The sequence below is a fragment of the Penicillium samsonianum genome (assembly GCF_028829775.1).
Source record: "Penicillium samsonianum strain IBT 33392 chromosome Unknown utg000009l_segment0_segment0, whole genome shotgun sequence".
NCBI classification, from domain to species: Eukaryota; Fungi; Ascomycota; class Eurotiomycetes; order Eurotiales; family Aspergillaceae; genus Penicillium; species Penicillium samsonianum.
The window spans coordinates 925,771-947,842 of NW_026643267.1; the positions used below are offsets into that span (position 1 = coordinate 925,771).

A 22,072-nucleotide genomic window follows, 5' to 3' on the forward strand; every position below is an offset into this window, starting at 1 on the left:
GTGCCGGGCGCAGCCAATGGTTGCAAGAGTTTCCACTTGGACAGAAACGAACGACCCCTTGTGGTAGTTGCGTGGCTTAAACGATCGGACAAGCGCCAATCAGGGTCCACTTTTACTCTTAGCCTCACTTTGATGCCTACCCCTCCTTGAGGGGCGTAAGCTCCATTTTTGTCTATCATCCTTCGCGACATCTTACTTTGTACATCTGATATCATTAATACCGTGGAAGGCTTGTTAGCCATGGATCCACTTTCGGGTGCAGCAAGTGTTATGGCAGTTATTCAGTTAACCGGAGTTATCTTACAAATATGTGGAAAATATCTCAATAACGTCAAGAGCGCGAAGCAGGATATTCAGCGTTTCCAAGAGAAGGTCGCCGCCCTTTCACAAGTCCTTCACTCTCTCGATGAGCTGATCCGTGGATCTGATGGCAACAAACTTACTGCTACGCAAGACCTGGTCGACAATATTGCTAAATGCTCCTCAGCACTTACAAATTTGAAAGAGAGAATCAATCCGGAAACGACGCAGAAACAGATGAGGAAATGGGGCCTTCGAGCCTTAAAATGGCCACTGGCACGGTCGGAGGTAGATTTTGCTATCATGGAGCTTGAGTCGTACAAAACAACATTTGCTTTGTCCTTGCAGGTTGATCAAACGTAGGCTCCGGACCGAAATCCGATCTCTTAATTATTCATATCAAGGGCCAACTCTGACGCTGACTCAGGAGATCTACCAATTTGATCCACAAAAAGATAGACCTCAGCAGACTACAGACCGCAAAACAAGCAGCATTCGACTCCTACGACAATCAACACAGTGAATGTCTCCCGGGGACCCGGATTGACCTGCTTCGAGAAATCGAAGAGTGGGCAAAATCGCCACACGGGAAATGCATATTTTGGTTGAACGGCATGGCAGGGACAGGGAAATCAACAATCTCCCAAACAGTTGCAAGCCGTCTTCAGGAGCAGCAGCTTCTCGGGGCCACTTTCTTCTTTCGGAGAGGTGAAGAGGACAGAGGGACAGCAAAAAAGCTTTTCCCAACATTGACCGAGCAAATGGTCAACAGAGTACCTCAAATGCTGCCTCGAGTTCAAAAGGCAATTGACGATGACCCTAATATTTCGGAAAAGGTGTTGAGAGAACAATTTGAAAAGCTTCTACTGGATCCACTGTTTGGTATTGAGCAGCACGAAGAGACCATAAGAAGAGTGATCGTGATTGATGCTCTAGATGAATGCGATTCAGAAGATGATATAGGGATTATTCTCCGGCTCTTGCCACAAGTTCGAAAGTCAACTTCTGTGCAACTACGGTTTGTATTGACAAGCAGACCTGAGTTGCCGATCAGGCTGGGCTTCGAAGGGATCACCGATGCCCACCAGGATTTAGTCCTCCATGAGATCGAAAAGCCAGTGATAGAGCATGACATATCCTTGTATTTTGAGGATCAGTTCCTACGCCTAAAACAGAGGCGCTCATTTCCACCAGACTGGCCCGGAGCCGCAGCTACCAAGATATTGGTTGATAGGGCCGTCCCTTTGTTCATTGCAGCTGCTACCATATGTCGTTTTATCAGTGATGTAAAATGGAACCCTCAAAAGAGACTTGATGCGATATTGACAGACCAATCAACCTATGTGTCTAAGATGGACAGCACCTATGTTCCCGTGCTAAAGCAACTTCTCACTGGCCAGAATGAAACAGAGTCACGGAAATTACTCGAAGAGTTCAAGGAGATAGTCGGGGTGATCATTGTTCTTGCCACTCCGCTCTCGATCAACTCCCTTAGCCACCTAATAGACAGGGAGTCAGATGATGTCAAATGTCGATTAGACCAGCTCCACTCGGTACTCAGTGTACCAAACAATTTCGACACACCAGTCAGGATCCTCCATCTGTCATTCCGAGATTTTCTCTTGGGTCACCGCGAAGACGAAAGCAAATTCTGGATCAATGGAAAGTACGCAAACCAGCGTCTTGCAGAACGATGCCGTCAGATCATGCAGGACAGCCTAGAGAAAAATATCTGCAAACTGCCAAGCGAAGGCATACAATGGAATGAAATTAGCAATGATTCGATTCAGCATTATATAACTCCCGAACTGAAATACGCCTGTCGATACTGGGCACATCATCTGGTACAATGCACGGACTTGGCTAGCATGATGCACAATGTTTATCGATTTCTCCAGGTGCACTTTTTGCACTGGGTGGAAGCAATGAGCCTACTGCGCCTTACGTCAGCAGTATCAGGTATTCTTGATCTGCTCCAAACGGCCATATCGGTAAGTTCCGAAGATAATCATAGATGATATGCTCTGACAGATTTAGGGTAACGACTCTTCTCTGATTTCAGATTTCATTCACGATGCAAAGCGCTTTATTCTGAAGAATCGCCAGATAGTTGATCAGGCCCCCCTTCAAGTTTATTGCGCAGGACTTGTATTTGCACCCCGAACGGGGATAATACGTAGAGAGTTCAAACGGTCGCTTCCCACTTGGATATGTCAGTTACCACAAGTTGAGGAAGGATGGAGCAAGCTCACCCAGACCCTCGAAGGCCATTCAGAATGGGTTGATTCAGTGGCCTTCTCGCCCGACGGCCGCCTGCTAGCGTCTGGCTCTGGGGATAAGACAGTGCGGCTCTGGGACCCAGCGACGGGCGCGCTCACCCAGACCCTCGAAGGCCATTCAGATTGGGTTGATTCAGTGGCCTTCTCGCCCGACGGCCGCCTGCTAGCGTCTGGCTCTGGGGATAAGACAGTGCGGCTCTGGGACCCAGCGACGGGCGCGCTCACCCAGACCCTCGAAGGCCATTCAGGTGCGGTTGTATCAGTGGCCTTCTCGCCCGACGGCCGCCTGCTAGCGTCCGGCTCTAGGGATAAGACAGTGCGGCTCTGGGACCCAGCGACGGGCGCGCTCACCCAGACCCTCGAAGGCCATTCAGATTGGGTTTATTCAGTGGCCTTCTCGCCCGACGGCCGCCTGCTAGCGTCCGGCTCTGGGGATAAGACAGTGCGGCTCTGGGACCCAGCGACGGGCGCGCTTACCCAGACCCTCGAAGGCCATTCAGAATGGGTTAGATCAGTGGCCTTCTCGCCCGACGGCCGCCTACTAGCGTCCGGCTCTTGGGATAAGACCGTGCGGCTCTGGGACCCAGCGACAGGCACGCTCACCCAGACCCTCGAAGGCCATTCAGAAGTGGTTGATTCAGTGGCCTTCTCTCCCGACGGCCGCCTGCTAGCGTCCGGCTCTTATGATAAGACAGTGCGGCTCTGGGACCCAGCGACAGGCGCGCTCACCCAGACCCTCGAAGGCCATTCACAAGCGGTTGATTCAGTGGCCTTCTCGCCCGACGGCCGCCTGCTAGCGTCCGGCTCTGGGGATAAGACAGTGCGGCTCTGGGAGCCAGCGACGGGCGCGCTCACCCAGACGCTCGAAGGCCATTCAGAAGCGGTTTCTTCAGTGGCCTTCTCGCCCGACGGCCGCCTACTAGCGTCCGGCTCTGGGGATAAGACAGTGCGGCTCTGGGACCCAGCGACGGGCGCGCTCACCCAGACCCTCGAAGGCCATTCACAAGCGGTTGATTCAGTGGCCTTCTCGCCCGATGGCCGCCTACTAGCGTCCGGCTCTTGGGATAAGACAGTGCGGCTCTGGGACCCAACGATAGGCGCGCTTACCCAGACCCTCGAAGGCCATTCACAAGCGGTTTCTTCAGTGGCCTTCTCGCCCGACGGCCGCCTACTAGCGTCCGGCTCTTGGGATAAGACAGTGCGGCTCTGGGACCCAGCGACGGGCGCGCTCACCCAGACCCTCGAAGGCCATTCAGAATGGGTTGATTCAGTGGCCTTCTCGCCCGACAGCCGCCTGCTAGCGTCCGGCTCTTATGATAAGACAGTGCGGCTCTGGGACCCAGCGACAGGCGCGCTCACCCAGACCCTCGAAGGCCATTCAGATCCGGTTAGATCAGTGGCCTTCTCGCCCGACGGCCGCCTACTAGCGTCCGGCTCTGAGGATAAGACAGTGCGGCTCTGGGACCCAGCGACGGGCGCGCTCTCCCAGACCCTCGAAGGCCATTCAGATTCGGTTGATTCAGTGGCCCTCTCCTCTACGCCCCATCCATCTCACGCGGCTCCAAGCATCTCTATTGAGCACCGCCAGTGGATAGCATTGAATGGCAAAAGGGTTCTGTGGCTTCCTATCGAGTCTCGACCTAGTAGGTTCAAGATAAACGGTAATGTACTTGCCCTAGGACATGCATCAGGGCGGGTTTCCTTTATTGGATTTAGTATGTAATACTCAATCATTTTTGTTTTTCTCTTTCCTCTAGTTTCTAATCCCTTTATAAAAGAAGGGCATGGGAGAAGGGGATACTTTATACGGCTCTATCCTGCTTGCGGAATATTCCATAAAATTCTAGTAGTACCTAATAGAGTCGCTAATCCATGTGAATAGCTAGCTTTTTGCCACAGAGGCTGCTTAGTGAAGAAATCGCTACGTAATGGAACCACAGAGTACTTCTGAGATAAAGATCGCTCATTACGGGTCACATGGCCTACGTTGTTGGTCTATGTGGCACCGTACTGGTCCGCACGGGCGGCCGAAGGCAGATGATGATAATGAGATGGGTTTGAATGTAGGATCGATCGCTTCATGTTACTGTATGGTTCAATTATCTAAATTCTCAACACTAAGGCCTGCGTGCCGAAAATGGCCCCTAGCACTGTTTTTCTTTGCCCCAACCTGATTGATACACCGTTCGAGAAAGGAGGCGAATTCTCGGTCTGGATCTTCTGCGTAGTAGCACCAATTGCGTCGTATAAAGCCTTTGAGTTCAGCAAAAAACTCTTCAATCGGGTTTAGGTCTGGCGAGTACGGAGGCAAATACACCAGTTTAACTCCCGCATTAGCACACATCTGCGAAATCCGCTCGGAGTGGTGAAACGATGCATTATCCATGACCAGAACAGACTTTGGCTCTGGCCATCTCCTGCAATGACGAAGGAGCTCATCAACGAAGTCTTCAAACATAGCGGCATCCGTCGAGCCGCGAAAGACTCGACTCATCAAAATACCATCTTGGGCATACGCAGGCAAAATTTGATAGCGCGGTGGAACTGAGACACTTGCCGAGGTGCTACACCGAGTGGTGACCAACCTGTTCGTCGGAACCCAATGCGCTTATCGCATCCAGATTCATCAACATAAACAAGATGGTACGACTCAAAATCAGAGAGGTTATGAAGATATATTTCTCGTAGCTCGGCGTTCTGCTCTTTCGCACTCTGCCGAGCAGACTTTTTAGACCACCCTTTGGATACGAGAGCCCTCCTAATGCTAGAGGTTGACGCTAGCATCTGGAATTCATCCCATAGAAAGATAACCATCTCTTCGAGGTACAAGCCTGGTTTTTCCAACAGATGGTCACAGAGCGCTTCTAACATGGATGGTGTTATGCTTCGTCTCCGACCGATACGAGTTGAGGGGGCATGAACTTGTCCAAACAGTCGCAGGTTTCTGCGAGTATTTTTGATAGTCTTTTCGCTACACTCAGCTGCGTCAGCCATTTGAGACGTTGTTAGTGAATCACTTTGTATCATATCATGAATAAAACATAGCGTTGACATAGGTAGATTCGGTGCCATATTGTGCATATGATTCCACTGAAAAGGTGGTGCTGCAAAATGATGGAATGTTAGGCATAGAGGGGCAGTGTATAGCTGTTTCATGTAATATACAATATAATATGTAATGAAACGGTTCTGAAATTTATAGCTATTCTATTCTTAGGACATAATTAGTTTCGGTTTAGCCTAATACAGATTAGGGTGGTTTCGGGTACAGGCCGAGAAACAATGCGCCAGTGTCCACAGGGGAATCCGTTTTCGAAATCTACTGCCTAACAGGCTGATCTCGGTCACTAGGAATGCTTAGAACTGATCGGAATAAATCTAATCTGAAACTGATCTGGTCTGCTTCTATCCCAAGAAACAGCGATAGCGTATTTATAGAAAGCGGAACAGCAAGAAGGATGATGACACCGATTATTTGCTGGAACTCTTGCAGGAGCTGCTGCTGCTCCGGCTCATCAATCTCTTGATCGTTCAGTAGGCGCGTCAGAATTGGCAGGTATGTCTTATCCAATTTTGATGTATATTTAGCTTGGTCACTCAGAAGCTCCGCGAGGCGCGATTTGGGCTCCCATTTTGAGTTTTCGATGTACCGGCACACAGTGGCAGCCGCAATAAAAAGTGGAACGGACATCGTGACCAATTCATGGATGACGTCATCGCCAGGCCAGCCAGGGGCAATGCACCTGTCGCGTTTGATCTTCGTAAATCGGTCCTGTAGGAATAAGCGTATGTCATATTCTGTCACTTCTTCGGGAATCTCATGAAGAGCTAGATCCTGATATTCATGATCCGCGATCTCTGAAAAGCCGAGGCTGATTGGAAGTTCAGGCCTGCTAGTCAAGAAGATCCGAAGGCGAACCGCTTTGGCTTGCTGTAGAAGAGGTAGTAATTGAATTATGTTTCGGACATCTTCATCATGTTCACATTCGTCCAAAGCGTCGATCACCATCACAGCGGTTTGAGGTTGCGGGCCAAGTTGGTCAACATTGAGCAGCGGTTGAAGGAGTAGTTTCTCAAACTGCTCCCTAGGCGATTTTGACGCAATGTCAGGGTCATGGTCGAGTGCCTTTTGCACGCCGGGCCTCATACCAGAGATTTTGAGCATCAGTTGCCTTGTTAATGTCGGGAAAAACCTCTTCGCGTTCCCTCGGTCCCCTTCGCCCCGCTTAAAGAAGAAGCTGGCACCTAGCTGGTTGGCGTCCTTGAGCGACCTTGCCACAGTCCGAGATATTGTGGATTTTCCTGTCCCAGCCATTCCCTTCAACCAGAAAATGCTTTTTTGGGACGGTGACATAGACCATCCCATTATCTGCTGGAGGAGCTCGGTCCTAGTACCTTGGAGACATTGGACTTCGTCTCGATCGGAGAATGACCCAAACACTGCCTCCGGTGCGCCTTCCAACTTCCCAAGATCCATATATTGATTAATACGATCGGTATTGTCGACCACGCCGACCATCAGAGAGCTATACAATCTTCAAGTCAATGATACAGAGTCATATAAGCGTGCTCGATAAACATACCTCTGATCCACCTGCAAAGACAAGAGGAATGAAGATTTATATCTCTCGAGATTGTGAATAACGCTCTCCACCTCTGTGCGTTTCAGGGGCCACTTTAAGGCTCGTAATCCCACTTTTCTCATCAGCTTCTTTCCTTTTCCTGGATCAAGTCTCGCTTCTAAGGCTCGGATGTCGGAGAGGCAATCGGTAAAATTGCTAACTAGTCGTGAGGAGGTAGGTAGGGCCTTTCCGTGGTTACTTTGAAGAAATCTCTGCAGGTCTTGGAGTGTCCCTTGAAGGCCTGCAATCGCCCGCTGCAGGGTTAAAATTTCGTCTCGTGCATCTTTCACCTCTTGAATGTAGCCCCCACAAAGCTTCACGAGAGTTCCCGTTAGCTGAATGACGGCGATAACGCTTGCCGCCGAGGATAAACCATCCATTTGGAAGGACACGGCATAAAATCCCACGTAGGTAGGTACGATGGCGACGCAAGTGTAAAAGCTCGGGTTCGATTTTAGGTTGGGCTTTTTTGGCGAGATAAGAGGGGTAAATTAGACGCCGGGCGCGAGGCTGTGATCCGGAGTGCATTTCAGGCGCTAATGTGACTAATCATATGTTCCTCTAGTAAGAAGCCAAGACTAAAGATGCAATTATAGTAGTGCACAAGAAGTGAGGATTGACATATATTCAAGGTGAAGTACACGACCTAATCCTATCATGCTCAAGAGAACATACGCGGAACCTGTCAAGTGGGCACTGGTTGTCGGCTCGACTGTCGGCCCGAACCGACCCAGACCCAACTCGTTGCCCTGCACCATTGGCCACTCATCAACTTCTTCGGTTGACAGCACGACAAAGACCGTTATGGCGCCTCGACTTACATCCTCCCAGCTTGTGATGGTCCGCGATATGATCAGCAGCAAATCTCTCTGCTTCTCAGATGGCCGAAGCGGCTGGCTACAACAAACGTTCCATCATAACCATCAGTGCAAACCTCCGAATGTTTGGCGATGTCCGAGCACCCTTAATCCCTGGCGGCCGTTCTGGTGTGATCACGCCCGTCATGCTCGAAGCGCTATGCGACCACTTGCTAGAGAAACCGGATTTATACCTGGATGAGATGGCAGAGTTCTTGTACGATGAATTCGACGTGCTCGTATCCACGTACACTATCAGTCGGGCCCTTCGATCGCATGGTTGGACCAAGAAAGTGGCTCGACGGGTAGCACAAGAAAGAAACGCAGATCTGAGAGATTACTCTCTGTATCAGTTGGCATATTTCCGCTCGTATCACCTGAATCAGGCTGTGAAGAAGCGGGCTGGCTTCAGGAGGACAGGTTGGTCTCCCCGTGGGGTGGCACCTGTTCAGGTTTCCCGTTTCCAGCGAGGGCAGCGGTAGCAGATTCTCCCCGCGTATTGCCAGGATGATTGTTAGGATTCCCTTTTGTTTGATCTGTTTGCACGATGGATTCTATCGGTTTCTACAAGAAATTACGGTACTATAACAATGACTCATTGTGATTACCAGTGAATACAATACAGCCCTACATGGATTAGCAGGGGAAGAGCTAAAATTAGATTAGCGTGTCTCCACTTAGGGTGCGGGAATCTAATCGTAAGAGTGTGGAGTTAAAACTGATTTCGAATTCTACTGTAGCTGAGGCAATGTCACCACGCTTGGTCTTTGGGCAATGAAACTTTCCCGGAAATTTTACATGCGTTGAGCCTGGGGAGCTTGGTACCTTTGCTATCGTATGTTGAGCAGGATCGCCGTCACTGGACAGACAATAGTGTCTACAGTAGATTTCGAAAACGGCTTCCCCTTAGAACACTCACGGCTTGTTTCTCGTCCCGTACCCGAAACCACACTAGTTCGAATTTGGATTTGGTATTGATCATCCTTGGCTCACAATGCATGTTAGCTTACCACTAGTCCTAATTTAGACTAGTGTGGTTCCGGGTACGGGCCGAGAAACAAGCCGTGAGTGTTCTAAGGGGAAGCCGTTTTCGAAATCTACTGTACCGAAGTAACTCGCAGAGGATTCCTGCTGCTGTAGGTATCCTGGTATAGTCCAACCGCCTGAACTGACATGGGGGTGATAGGAGGTCCCTCTTGCTGCAGGCACCTTGGTCAAGCCCAATCACTAACTACCAAACTCACAGGGGGGTGACAGGGGTCCGGTCCCTGTTTCTGCAAGGTAAGGCAATCTTAGAGCAGGTCGCTCGACTTGGCCGCTTACGGGCAGCATGGTTAACGTCCGATTGATGGGGTGTTGACATGGGGCACCTGTTGCTGTAGGCACCCTGGTCAACGTCCAACCACCGAACTGACAGGGGATTGACAGGGGGCCCTTGTTGCTGTAGGCACCCTGGTCAACGTCCAACCACCGAACTGACAGGGGATTGACAGGGGATTGGCAGGGGGCCCCTGTTGCTGTAGGCACCCTGGTCAACGTCCAACCACCGAACTGACAGGGGGGTGACAGGGGTCCGGTCCCTGTTTCTGCGGGCAGCATGGTTAACGTCCGATTGATGGGGGGTTGACATGGGGCCCCTGTTGCTGTAGGCACCCTGGTCAACGTCCAACCACCGAACTGACAGGGGATTGACAGGGGGCCCCTGTTGCTGTAGGCACCCTGGTCAACGTCCAACCACCGAACTGACAGGGGATTGACAGGGGGCCCCTGTTGCTGTAGACACCCTGATCAACGTCCAACCGCCGAACTGACGGGCAATTGACAGGGGGCCCCTGTTGCTATAGGCACCCTGGTCAACGTCCAACCAATACAGTACGTTCCGAAACTAGTGCAACCACCTACACTCTTTGACAGTTTCTCCAGCCACCGTGTGTGCCTAAGGGGTAAACTGTTTTCAAAGTCTACTGTAGAATGGCCGTCACTGGACAGACAAGTGTGTCTGCCGAACTCACTAGCAGAGGGTCCCTGTTACTGGATGTATCCTGACTAAGTCAAGGACTAAACTGAGAGGGGGGTGACAAAACTTGGCAATAGGTGATTATTATACCGCTTATCCGAATAAAGACTAAACTGGTTTTGGGTACGAGCCGAGAAACAAAGTGTGTCTGCCTGAGGGGTACAGTCGTTCTCGAAATCGGCTTGACCAATACACTCTTCATCACTCTTTTCTGGCCCCACCGCCAAGGCCTTAGCGCAGATAAATCATTGAGCGGGCGGCAAACTGATTTCGAATTCTACTGTACAGGGGATCCCTGCTGTTGCATGTCTCCTGGTCAAATCCGAGCATTGAACTGGTAGGGGTGTGACCCTTGCTCGCTTAGTTCATACCTCTGCCGCCAATTTGGACTTCCACCATTCATTGACAACAAAACGTTGCGTTGAAGCAACATTTCTGTTAAGCGAGCCCGAGAAACAAATAGTGTGTGCTTGAGGGGTAAACTGTTTTCGAATTCTACTGTATAGGAATATGCGAGGGGAAAGGGGCAAAACTGCGGCTAGGAAAGAGGAAAAAGTAGCGGGCGACCTTGGCCCAGATCCTCAAGCGATTCCACGGTATATTACGGCAGTACAGACATTACGCTAGCGGTGCTGCCAAAACTTGCAACTCAGCGAGCTAAAATATTCTAGCACTCCTTGGCCTAATCTTGCTGTACCCAGTATAACAAGGTGGCCATACAGTATGGCCACGAAGCATTTCGGCAGTTATTTTTGCTGCCGGAAACCGTAATTACAGTAATTTGGGTGACCTACCAAAGCCACATTCGAGAGAAGAACGGTGGGTCTATCTCTGACCGAATCCAGTTCAGCGCAACCGGAGTGAGGCGCTGGGAAAGACAGCGTGTGCGTCTCGGGGGTACGGTAGAATTCGAAATCAGCTGTAACTCCACACTCTTCCGATTTGATTCCCGTACCCTACCTAAGTGGAGACGCGCGAACCTAATTTTAGCACTTCCCAATGTAGTGCTGTATTGTATTCATTGGTAAATACAATGGTCATTGTTATAGTACCGTAATTTCCTCGTAGAATCCTTTGTGCAAACATACCAACCAAAGGGAGACACCTAACAATCCTTAATACCATGAAATGTAAGGTGGGCAAAAACCATATGATTTAGGGTCTGTAACTATTAATATCCATACGATGGATACACAGCAACTCAATGCGCTTCATTAGACAACCATGCGATGTGCTCCCTATCTGACTATTCACCACTGCTACAGTGATACTGGCAGAATCTTTTGCATCGATTGAGTTAGGCTGTAGAATGGATCAGGTCTTATCTGAACCCTGAAAGGATGGAACGAGATGTATAGTTTTCTTTATGTGTTTCCTTGTGTTTGTTTCCTCTCACTTTACAATGACCATGCTGAAAAGCCTGTAGAACCCATAGGTTGAAAAGTGGGAGTCAGAATGTTAGGGAAAACTCGGCCGTATATCAAAAACATAAGTTCTCTCTACAAATTTGAGGAGTGCGGTTTTTATGCATGGCTGCCGGACCCCGCGACATTTCAGCTTGATGCAGATGTGGTGTGCTTGCGAGTAATGGGGCTGGACCCCTCATTTCTATGCGCCTAGTATCTGCACTGGGTATATCTCAGAGAGCTCCTGCTGGGGGTGGACAACATAACACAGAATTACCACTGTATGGCATCTTCGAGTAAAATACACAGGGCAGGGTCACACCTGCGTCATGTAAATGCAACGTCTATTCTTGGAAATCAAGGATCGACGGTTAGGCCAAATGCGTACTAGCGTGTTACAGGTTAGGGTTCGCGAATCAAGTCGCAGGAGTGTAGAGTTAAAACTGATGTCGAATTCCACTGTAATCTGTTTTCGAATTCTGGTGTATTCAACTGTTGAATAGAAGTTTCAATCACTGGCCGCGAACAGCCTCCCATTCTGACAAGCTTTCCCCACCAGCTTCAGATCCAGGCAGTTGAAATACGTTCACCGGGTTTAGGGTCCCAATGTTTTACCCATTTCTCAAGCGCTGCAATTTCGCGGGACTGAGATTCCCCCAGCGCAATTTCTAGATCTCGGACGGCCTGAAGAATAAAGTCATTTTTGGGTGGGCATGTGTACGGCTCAAAATAATAATCCAACAGACGCGACTGGGACTGAGATGACAAATTCTGCGACGCCTTTACAGTGGCTAGCACCAGTTCTTCATAGATCTCAGTGCACTCCCCATAAAACTCATTTTCCCATTGAATGCCGGTCAGCTCATCCGCAAGGATCTTCTGGTATTCGCAATTTGATTGAGGTGTGGAATGTTTTGCGATTTGTAACCGGCTGCCGGTAGATTCCAAGGCGGTGCTAAAACCCCTAGCGTCTCCAACTTTATGATCGGCCAGCGTGATTTGGGGACAGTCAGGCTCAGATGACACCGAGGAACTGGTTCGATTGTGAACCAGCTGAATGTCCAATTTCGGCGATCCTATCGATCGACTGTAGATACTGGATACTGTCGGACTGGGAGACATTTTGTGAAGTATAATCAAATCACAGGAAAATCTACAGTGCTGAATTTCTCATTAATAAAGACGGCGTTGGGCTGTTATCACACGATCTGCTCATGCGGCTATTATATAGGGGGTTCCCTGCTTCTAGAGGCACCCTGGTCAAGTCCGACCGCCGAACGGGGCTCCCTGCTGTAACCACACACTAACACGGAAACCCTGTCCGATGTGATTCCGTTCGCAGCCTTGAACTGATGATGGCTAGTTATCTGATGCATATCCAACGAAGGTGTTGGTCACACTAATAGCTCTACCTGGGCAAATTCAACTGTCTCCTGTGGGTTAAAGGAAAATGTGAGCTGCTACCCCCCTGAACCAGATCATAGAACGGGGTCATGGTCTGGATCTATTTTGGCATGTGGCGACTAGAACCGTCAAATTGACAATAGGTCCCTGCTGCGGTAGGTACCCTGATTAAATCCATCCACCGAATGATCAAGAGGTCCCCGCCAAGGACATGGTGAAACTACCTACTTCAGACTTATAGATCATGCTCCGGAACGAAAATGGCAGTATTCCCTCTATGACCGGCTAGATTTGCACTAAAAGCGCTTGAGTCGGACCTCTTCGTGCGTGACATCTCGAAGCTGGCCTTTCTCGTGATGATTCACCGTCTCGCGTTTACCATCCACGACCAAACTTTCTAAAGATGAGGCTGGTGCTCCACTACTTGAATCTGAGGAGGGAAGCACTCAGATGTGTGCATCAGTAAGAGCTTGGAAGCGCCCAAGACAAGATGATGAGAACTGGGCGTATCATTGGCTGTATATAAGAGATCGGAGTGTTAAATTCAAAATCGAGGCCAATTGACATATATTCTAAGCTCTACCTGTAAGAGAGATACAAAGAATACAGCCTAGAACTACATAAAATATGCACTCACGTTTCTTCCTATGTTTGCACTGTTTGCCGACCCATATTGTTTTCGATGGGGTCCCACGGGTGACCCATCTCGACCTGACGGCTATAGTCTTAGTTGACACCAAAGCAGACACCTTTTATCATCCCTTCTTTATACTCGACACGACATTTCTGCTCTTTTCTTACTCCGTAGTGATGAAATGGGACGTTTTCATTTCTTAGTTAATGCATGTGAGTTTGGCTGTCGTTACATACTGTATTTTGAATTTGTTCTTTCTCATCTCCCTTCAATCCGACTCCCGTTTGCGTGGAATAACCCCACCCCCTTTTAGAGTATCAGTACCTTCTTACGTCTTCCCAAACACATAGTTCAAGAATGAAAAGAGATTGAAAGAAATAATCTAGTCCAACTCACCAGTTCTGTCTTTTTAGTACTATATAAATATCAGTTCCTTTCTCTAATTCATGATACTAAACTCAACATCCACTATGCCCGAGCTCCCACAAGACGACCAAGATTGGAGTAACTCGACTGATTTTACTGACCTACTCGAGTTGAATAAGAAGTTCCTCCGAGGTGAAATCTCATCGTCTCCTTATCATTATGGCCCCATAGAAGAGGAGACACATAGCCTTGTTCCTTCTCTGTTGAAGCTACATGAACGGCGAATTTTTACGTGGGGTATTCAACCATATTTACGTAAACGCAAGAGAGGAGATGAAGGCAAATTGTACGACGCCTGGCAACGACCTTGTATTTCCTTTATTGTGGCAGAGGAAAACAATCCGCCGAGACTCTTTCAGGATTTGAAAAGAAAAAGAGATATCAAAGTTTACGCACGGAAAGCTTACTCGCCTGAAGCTGCTATAGAAGGATCATTCACTAAGAAAAAGATTGTTACCAAGTATCGACGTACATGGTTTTGGCGGCAATGGAAAGTTCTTGCAGCTGTTGATCCTGCGGCAGATGTAGCAGCGGAGGACATTTTCTGTCTGGAAGCTATGAAGCAAGCAAAACCATGGATATTCGAGGTTGTCGCAGCTTCGTGGAAGAATGTCGATATTGCAGGGATTGTTATAGAGGCAGTTGATGCGGCACAAGCATGATGAGTAACCACCGTATATATCTCAATACTTACTATAGGAACATGGCCTCTTGGTTTTCGTATTTAAAGACTTGCTCCGGGCACAGCATGAGTAATCATGTTACAAGTCGTATTATTACCATATACAAACAAAACTGGTAATTTATACTCGATGGATATTAGATTTAGCGCTTCATGTGATTGGGGTATAAAAGAGTATATCTAGACCTCGCCATATTGGTTTTTTGGGTACTCACGGGTTTAGCGACGACCTGCCAAGGACCCATGAGCGTGTATATTACAGAATTACCATTACAATACAGCCTTTACCATATAGAAAATCGTGTAAACACGTATATAGTACTGCTATCTAATTTTCTTGGCGGGTTTTGGGTCCGGGGTCGAAACCCGACCTGCGACTTTGGCGAGCTGTAAGTATACATATTTCCCAACATGGAAGGCAAGGTCGGTAGTCACTGTAAACTTCCCGGTTAACGAGCGAGAGTGCAAAGGAAATTTCTCTTACCTACCAAATATGCTTTATTTTGGGCCCAGCTTGTATGAATTCCTTTTCGTTTTGTTCTGTTCTGTTGCCTTATCCCAGCACTGCAGCCATAATTCTCGGATATGAACTGGCCAACGATCTAGAATCTGTAGCATTCTCTTGGGTGGGGGTTTTTTCCCGTTTAAACCATATGGGACGATTGCCTTAAAATCGAGATCAAGTTTCAAAAACAACCTATTAGCAGCATATGGCCTCAATGCGTTGGCGGTGTTGAAAATGGAACCAGATATCACCATCTTTGGGTAATTAACCTATTTGCACTCATGGGCGGGAAAACTAGCCAAAAATGTAATCAGAGACAGATAAACGGGGGTTGTGCTCGCCAAGACATCACCGCGTTGAACGTTTGAACGGATGGAAATGCTTCCGTATTACATGTGTTCCATATGCGGTTACCTTTTGCAAGAATGGTCTCCAACCATCACTCGCATATTGCCTCCTTGTCCTGGATTGCAAACTATGGAACTGAAGTATAAAAACTTGCAAGTCGAATGCAATTCAACATCGACTTATTTATGCATCACTAAAATGTCGAGACAGCACGCCAAGACAACATTATCACTATTGGACCGTCGGGGGGAGCAAGAACTAATACGGAAACGACGGCACAATCTCTTCAAGAGATTGACAGAGTTTAATGACCGTTATGGAATTGACATATGGATGGCAATGCGAATGCCAAGCGGGCGAATCCATACCTTTACTACAGAGGAAGAAGCAGTGTGGCCAAAGGAGATCGATGCTGTATGTGACAGGACCAAGAACTGCGTTTCACCGCTGATATGTCTTTGCAGAGAATCCAAGGCTTGCCTATTACCCGGAAAACCCCTGCAGATTACATTGCCAAGCGGACAGCGAAAAAAAGTAGCAAGCGCATAATTTCTGGTCAAGCGCAACAGAGAGATGAATGTCTCACTACTTCTTGTGAGACCCAAGAGACCTCTAAACGTTGCGTGCGAGAAGCAAACAGCAATCAGCATACGCCCCGGGAAGACCAAGGCGCTTTGGGCGCAGCGGTGCAACTTGGTCAGGATGCTCCACTGAATTGGAAGTTCCGTGATTTACTATCGTTCATCGCAAGTGTGGGAATCTAGTAAATGTAAATACCTGAGTTCCAACTTGGAAAGCCTCGTGCAGTACATTTTTCTCACTGCTGATTTGCATATTTTGAGCGGTTATTCATATACGTATCTTTACGAATAATTTTGATACCTAGTTACATATCTTTTCAACACATCGTCGACCGCCGAGAATATAACTAAGCTTCAGCGTATCATTATGCTGGGAGAGAAAAAATGGGAGGCCAGATTCGTCCTTAGAGATTCCAATCATGTTCTGGCAGAGAGTAGACGAGAGCAAGACTCGAATGTTCAGTCGTAGATACAATGCAACACATAGCAGATATTATACTTGTGTTCCATGTGCGGCCACCTTTTGCAATCCATCATAGTGGTAGGCTGCATATCGCCAAAAGGGAAGAGATTAGCGTAATGAAATCACCCATCCATTCATACATACATACTGTACCGCTGTCTCCGTAGATCTAGACCTAGAGACCGTTCCGAGGTCTGGACCAGCAGGGTAGCAGTTCAATTTTCGTGTGGGGACTTTCTATGGCCGATTTCAGCTTAGCGCGATTGGAGTGTGCTGGGAAAGAAAACGTGTGTGTCTCAGGGGTAATCTGTTTTCGAATTCTCCTGTATGTCACAGGCTAGGCAGGGTACCGTAGTAAGATCATTTTAATGACTTGGGGTATGCGAATCCACAGCATAGGGTTTCTATATACCAGTTAGCGCGTACAATCTGCACATAGCGCTTCAATGCTATGTTAGTAGCTCATAATATTTTTGTTCCAATGAGCAAATGCTTCTGGATGAATGACGAGAGCAGGAATCTATAGTGGTTATCACAAGCTCATTATCCATGGAAAATAAATGCTGTTACCATATTAACGGCCAAAGCAAAGATTGCCCAGATGAACGTTGTTGTATTGGATTGGTTGTACTGATTATTTAGTGCTCTCTAAAAGCAGACAAGCATTAATACAATAAGTTATCAGGTTACTAAGAAAGGAATAGTTTCTGGTCTGTAACGTGACGAATCTCGGATGTTTGCGACAATCTCGGATATCAGGAAAGCTCTCGCTTTGTGGGCCTGCCGCTCTTTTCTTCCTTCATGGGTATATTGATGTGGAGCTGCAGCTGCGTTGGTTACAACACAATATCATGAAAAAAAGGGTCCTCCAACACTACTAAAACTATCCTGTGATGTTCAAGCAATCAACATTCCACAGATTTGGGTTGATTTGCCAAAGGTGTGCTCTCGTTATCCGCTTCCTGAAAGGCTCGCATCCAGTCAAACAAAAATCCGATGTGTTCTCCATCAATCCATATCTTGATTTGATATTGAGTGACTGAGTGTCGTCGTCGGTAAACCTTTCTTCTACCCAATATCTCTGGATTGAGGGTATCATCCTTGGTTGATATTAGTGATATATTTCCAAGCTTCAATGGATGACTGACCTCGCTTTCATCGGAAGTCTGCGTCGATTGCTCGTAATCGCAATCAGGAGGTTCATAATCAGAATCATCTTCCGGATTGATTAATTGAATATCATCCGGAACAACGAATGCTTTGTCAGACTCGGTTTCTGAACACGATGGTTCATCTTCGTCATCAGTCAATTGAATATTAATGCTATTTTCCTCTTCCGAGAGCTCCCGAATGCTATCCAGCCCAGCTGGAACGCGGCCGAGGAATTCTGTATCCATAGCAATCTGCGTGTATTAAGATTGGTAGTGATCAAGATTTTGTAGCATCAAATCAAGACCAGAAAGCGCGACAATAAAGTATAGATTGCGGTGTCTTCAACTTGGACTTTTATACTCATGTAGGACAGCAATCTATCTTTTCTTGAGACAGACCTATGGATCACATTAGGGAATTCAGGAGAAAGGACCGACCAACTTTTTTTTTTGAGATATTATCCAGGGCATCTTTCTCTTTCACCAAACCGAGTTCCAACACAAACATTCTTGAACACGACCTTTCTTATCCAATTAGTTTGTAAAGGCTTCAGAATTGGTTTTTTGCTGCAATAAACAACGCTACTAATTTTGATTTCGAGCTGCAGATGAAGCCATCACCTGTTCATACATCCCCATCAAAAGCTCGAGGTCAACAATCTTAGCCTAAGCCTGAGAACATGTTCGGCTCCATTTACGATAACAATAAACTTGGTCTATCGTATGGATTTTTCTCTTATCGATGGCCCACGTTGGTTCTACCGAAAGGCTCAACATACGCAAAACAGTGCTAATGTTGAGAAAGAAAAATATCGCGGTAAACCACCTCAGTTGCGTCTAGAATAACCACAGCAAAATCCGGGGATAGGTTATAGGCTGGATTCAGCTTGAGCTTTACTGGTTAGATGCCACCAGTTTATTATTACAAATGACTTGATTAATTCATATATAAGGGGCGAATCCACCCAAAGAAGTCCTGCTAATAGCCTTCTTTATCAAAATCATACTTCACTCCATCAAATTTTGGAATAATTGGGATGGATACACAACCGGAAACTCACACTGATAGCACCGGTGTTCTGGAGCCGTCAATACAACCAATTGGTTTCACCCGATCATATGAGGCGAATTGGAGTTCGTACGATGCTTTCAAAGAGTTTTATCAAAATTGGTTCGTAAATCTATGAGAATTACTAAATGTAATGTTTACTTACCGGTTCCTGCAGGAAAGATTCTATTCTTCAGGTTCATGGAATCTCTCTTCTTGGATTCTGTCCTCATGTGACAGAGACAGATGAGGCGATTATTGTCTCGGTCCCAAAGACAAATAATGGACATGCTTCGCTAAAATATGAAGAACTGGCTGGATATATCCGATTCAAGAAATCAGATGGAAACGTCGAACTGACTAACTTTAATGCAAAGCTTGATACAAGGTGTCTAGAAATAGGGTATACGACAAAGAACAATGATGATCGTCTATCAGGTGTTTATGGCAAAGGGCTCAAAGTGGCAGCTCTCGCTTTATGCCGTGAGGATTTCAATGTAAAGATATGCTCAAACAACTGCTATTGGAACTTTGGATTTAGGGGCAAGCTCAACCATAATTTGTATTGCCAGGTCACACCAGCGAGCAAGGGAAAAATCAAACGTCTCATGGCGCGCCTTGAAAAAGACCTACAGTGTCGTATCTCCCAGCAGCTGACAGCCAAGATCTGGAAGGATGTTTCTGTCTTCATCACAAAGGGAGGCAAACACAATAGTTGTAATGAGAGCAGACTGACAAGAGATATCTTCTGGAGCTGGATGCGGGCTACTATCGATGTCAATCCCCCGGCACCCCTTATTCGTACTCTAAAGGGCGACTTGATTCTGGATGAGAAATTTGCCGGACATCTCTATTTCAAAGGAATCGAATTCAGCCTGGGTGATAATAATGGGAGTGGCCTTCATGTCGGCTACAACCTGGCTACCGAAAACCCTGATCGGAGCTTGGGTCGATTGATTGAACCTGAGAAGAGGTCAAAATTAATTGCCGAGATTTGGGAAAGTGCCATCCGAAGAGGGAACGAAAGCGCTCTCTTACTTTATATTGATTTTCTCCGACATCATCCCACACGGATGGACGTCCAAAATGCTGAAGACTTGGTGACGGAAAATGTGGCAAGAATTATTTGGGCGAAACTGAAAGAAGACTCCCAAAAGACCGCCGGATTCTTTCATCACGAGAACAGCGGATGCAAAGTGAGTGCCACCAAATATAGAGCATACTAATAAGTTTCTAACACCAACTCAAGAGCCTAGAGATAATCACGAAAGATCTCAAACTCCAGCCACAGACTCTGTCGCTGGTGTTGTGGAGAATCCTACGAAAACATAACTTGATTCTCACGCCTGATGAAGAGCTACAGCGACGATTAGAAGAATTCGAAGTAATCCAGATACCCAGTACGCGGTTTGCACAGGAATTTGATCGAGCCCTTCGGGCTTTGCTTGTGGCGACTTCTATCACTAGAAATGTTAGTGTCCTTTATGTGCGCGCCGGGGATGAAGAAACCGATATCGCCTTTGCCAAGAACAAAAAGACATTATATATCCACGAAAGGTGGCTGTATACTCAGAGAGCGCATCTTGATAGTGACTGTCCAGTGCGAATGAGCCCTCAAATTGAGAGCGATTCCTTCTTTTGTGAGCATATTGTTCATGAAATTTACCATCGCGCAGTAGCATTGATTAACCCTTCCGTGGAGTGGACCATTTACGGTGAGTCGAAGCCAAATAAGTCTCTTTATCTATCTCCACAAATGGTCCAGCAGAAGCTCCACGACATGCCTCGGCATGTGAGAGTTGTTGAAAATGAAGACACTGCGATCCAGGTTCTATGGGAAGATGGGCATAGTCATGCATTTTCACGATTGTATGGCTCGTCAGTGGAATATATTGCCATTCTGCATTCCGTAGACTGTCTTTCAGAGGTACAGAGGCTCCTCTTTTATGAAGATGCGATAGTGTGCGCATGTCCGCGACAACGCGTCCCGCAAAGGCAAAGGTCGGCCATCTTCTCTTCTACAGCCCAGCAAACGTATTTGCCGATGGTGGCAAGGTACAAAAAAGATGCAATCTTTGGTCTTCCGCCACTACACAATTCCCACCTAAGTAGCCCGATTATAGCCACAGGTGGCGTTGTGGTTAAATTTTCAGATGATGAAGCACTGGGAGAAACGATGAAGTGCAACAAGACATCATTGTTGGGATCAGAACTTCCTAAATTGATTGATTTATATGATAGCCCTAAGTCACCAAATTCAGTCGAGATTGAGGTTGGTGTTGGTCAGGTTGAACAAACCACTCCTCACCTAAGCATACTTGAGAATCAGCAACCTCTTGCAACTGTTGTTTCCACGAACAGCATTTTATCTGCAAAATACCTCGAAAGTTGCAAGACACCGGAATCTAATTCAGACCTAGCAGAATCAGCTGTCACTCCGCTTTTGGAAGAGAAGTCACGAATTGTCGGAGAGGATACCAAAGTAGTGGATCCTGACTACCCATCAGCGGAGGTGAAACATGAGATTATACGCAGCATCACCAAGCGAACTCAAAACTCTCTTGACTTGGGCACTGACCAATCTCGACAATCCAAGAAAGTAAAGGGCCCTCTGTGGACTGAAGACGGTATTTAGACGAAGACGAAATGTTCATTTTTGAACATTCAATACAAAATTATTATTTCTTTCCAGACGGAAAAGGGCTCATTTACTTCTGAAAAGCGTGAATCGTTGCGGAATATTAGACTTATCTTTCTTTGGTGGCGTAAACAAGAAACAAATAGAAGAAGACAAGGAAGCTGTTGGGTGCCTTATTCTGCCTTAGGCAGTAGCCCCATACGGGACAGATCTAGATAGTGATAGATAGCTAGATAGCTCTTCTCTCCCTCTCTCTTCTTCCTCTCCGTCCTTTTGCTCCCAGGCGAATCTCACAGTATTGTTTCTCCATATCTGGATCTCCGCTCTGTAGATTCTCCATCAGAAGCCGAACTTTTGTATTTTTATTGGAAACAAGGCAGATCGTCTAATAGGGTAGTAATCACAAGTGCCTCTACAGGAGGGCCTATATAGGACCATTTACCTTGAACACACCGTTGACGATATCCAGGGTATCACAACTATATATATTCTCACATGCGCAAGGCAATTATCCCACTACCTACTATAAACCTAGAGCCTTGTAAAGGCCTTTAATGGCCCGGTAGCCGTTCTTGATGCTTTCTGTTCCAAACCAGGTGTCACCCACCCACTTGCGCTGTTCGGTACTTTCTCCAACCTATGGTAGCGCGGAATAGTCGAACTGTAAATATCTGGCCAGCGATGTGCCATCGTTGGGTGAAAGCAAGCGTT

At 47.2% G+C, this 22,072-nt stretch overlaps 7 protein-coding genes across 7 annotated transcripts; 4 read left to right on the top strand and 3 right to left on the bottom strand.

Moving 5' to 3' along the window:
• Window positions 1–240: 240 nt before the first annotated feature.
• N7471_013399 (uncharacterized protein) lies at window positions 241–663 on the top strand (the record flags this gene model as incomplete). Its single annotated transcript, XM_057286118.1, has 1 exon — window positions 241–663. One exon carries the CDS (start codon window positions 241–243, stop codon window positions 661–663), a length of 423 nt encoding a protein of 140 aa, XP_057129443.1.
• Window positions 664–5,898: 5,235 nt separating this feature from the next.
• Window positions 5,899–7,581, bottom strand: N7471_013400 (uncharacterized protein; the record flags this gene model as incomplete). The annotated part of the gene is made up of 2 exons (XM_057286119.1): window positions 5,899–7,105; window positions 7,163–7,581. 2 exons carry the CDS (start codon window positions 7,579–7,581, stop codon window positions 5,899–5,901), a joined length of 1,626 nt encoding a protein of 541 aa, XP_057129444.1.
• Window positions 7,582–12,042: 4,461 nt separating this feature from the next.
• N7471_013401 (uncharacterized protein) lies at window positions 12,043–12,603 on the bottom strand (the record flags this gene model as incomplete). Its single annotated transcript, XM_057286120.1, has 1 exon — window positions 12,043–12,603. The coding sequence occupies one exon, from the start codon at window positions 12,601–12,603 to the stop codon at window positions 12,043–12,045; it is 561 nt and encodes a 186-aa protein (XP_057129445.1).
• A 1,386-nt stretch (window positions 12,604–13,989) lies between these two features.
• On the top strand, window positions 13,990–14,607 carry N7471_013402 (uncharacterized protein; the record flags this gene model as incomplete). The annotated part of the gene is made up of 1 exon (XM_057286121.1): window positions 13,990–14,607. The coding sequence occupies one exon, from the start codon at window positions 13,990–13,992 to the stop codon at window positions 14,605–14,607; it is 618 nt and encodes a 205-aa protein (XP_057129446.1).
• A 1,071-nt stretch (window positions 14,608–15,678) lies between these two features.
• On the top strand, window positions 15,679–16,244 carry N7471_013403 (uncharacterized protein; the record flags this gene model as incomplete). The annotated part of the gene is given in 2 exon segments (XM_057286122.1): window positions 15,679–15,894; window positions 15,906–16,244. 2 exon segments carry the CDS (start codon window positions 15,679–15,681, stop codon window positions 16,242–16,244), a joined length of 555 nt encoding a protein of 184 aa, XP_057129447.1.
• Window positions 16,245–17,429: 1,185 nt separating this feature from the next.
• On the bottom strand, window positions 17,430–17,921 carry N7471_013404 (uncharacterized protein; the record flags this gene model as incomplete). The annotated part of the gene is made up of 1 exon (XM_057286123.1): window positions 17,430–17,921. The coding sequence occupies one exon, from the start codon at window positions 17,919–17,921 to the stop codon at window positions 17,430–17,432; it is 492 nt and encodes a 163-aa protein (XP_057129448.1).
• A 1,410-nt stretch (window positions 17,922–19,331) lies between these two features.
• On the top strand, window positions 19,332–21,358 carry N7471_013405 (uncharacterized protein; the record flags this gene model as incomplete). The annotated part of the gene is made up of 2 exons (XM_057286124.1): window positions 19,332–19,919; window positions 19,973–21,358. The coding sequence occupies 2 exons, from the start codon at window positions 19,332–19,334 to the stop codon at window positions 21,356–21,358; spliced, it is 1,974 nt and encodes a 657-aa protein (XP_057129449.1).
• Between the last annotated feature and the right edge of the window lie 714 nt (window positions 21,359–22,072).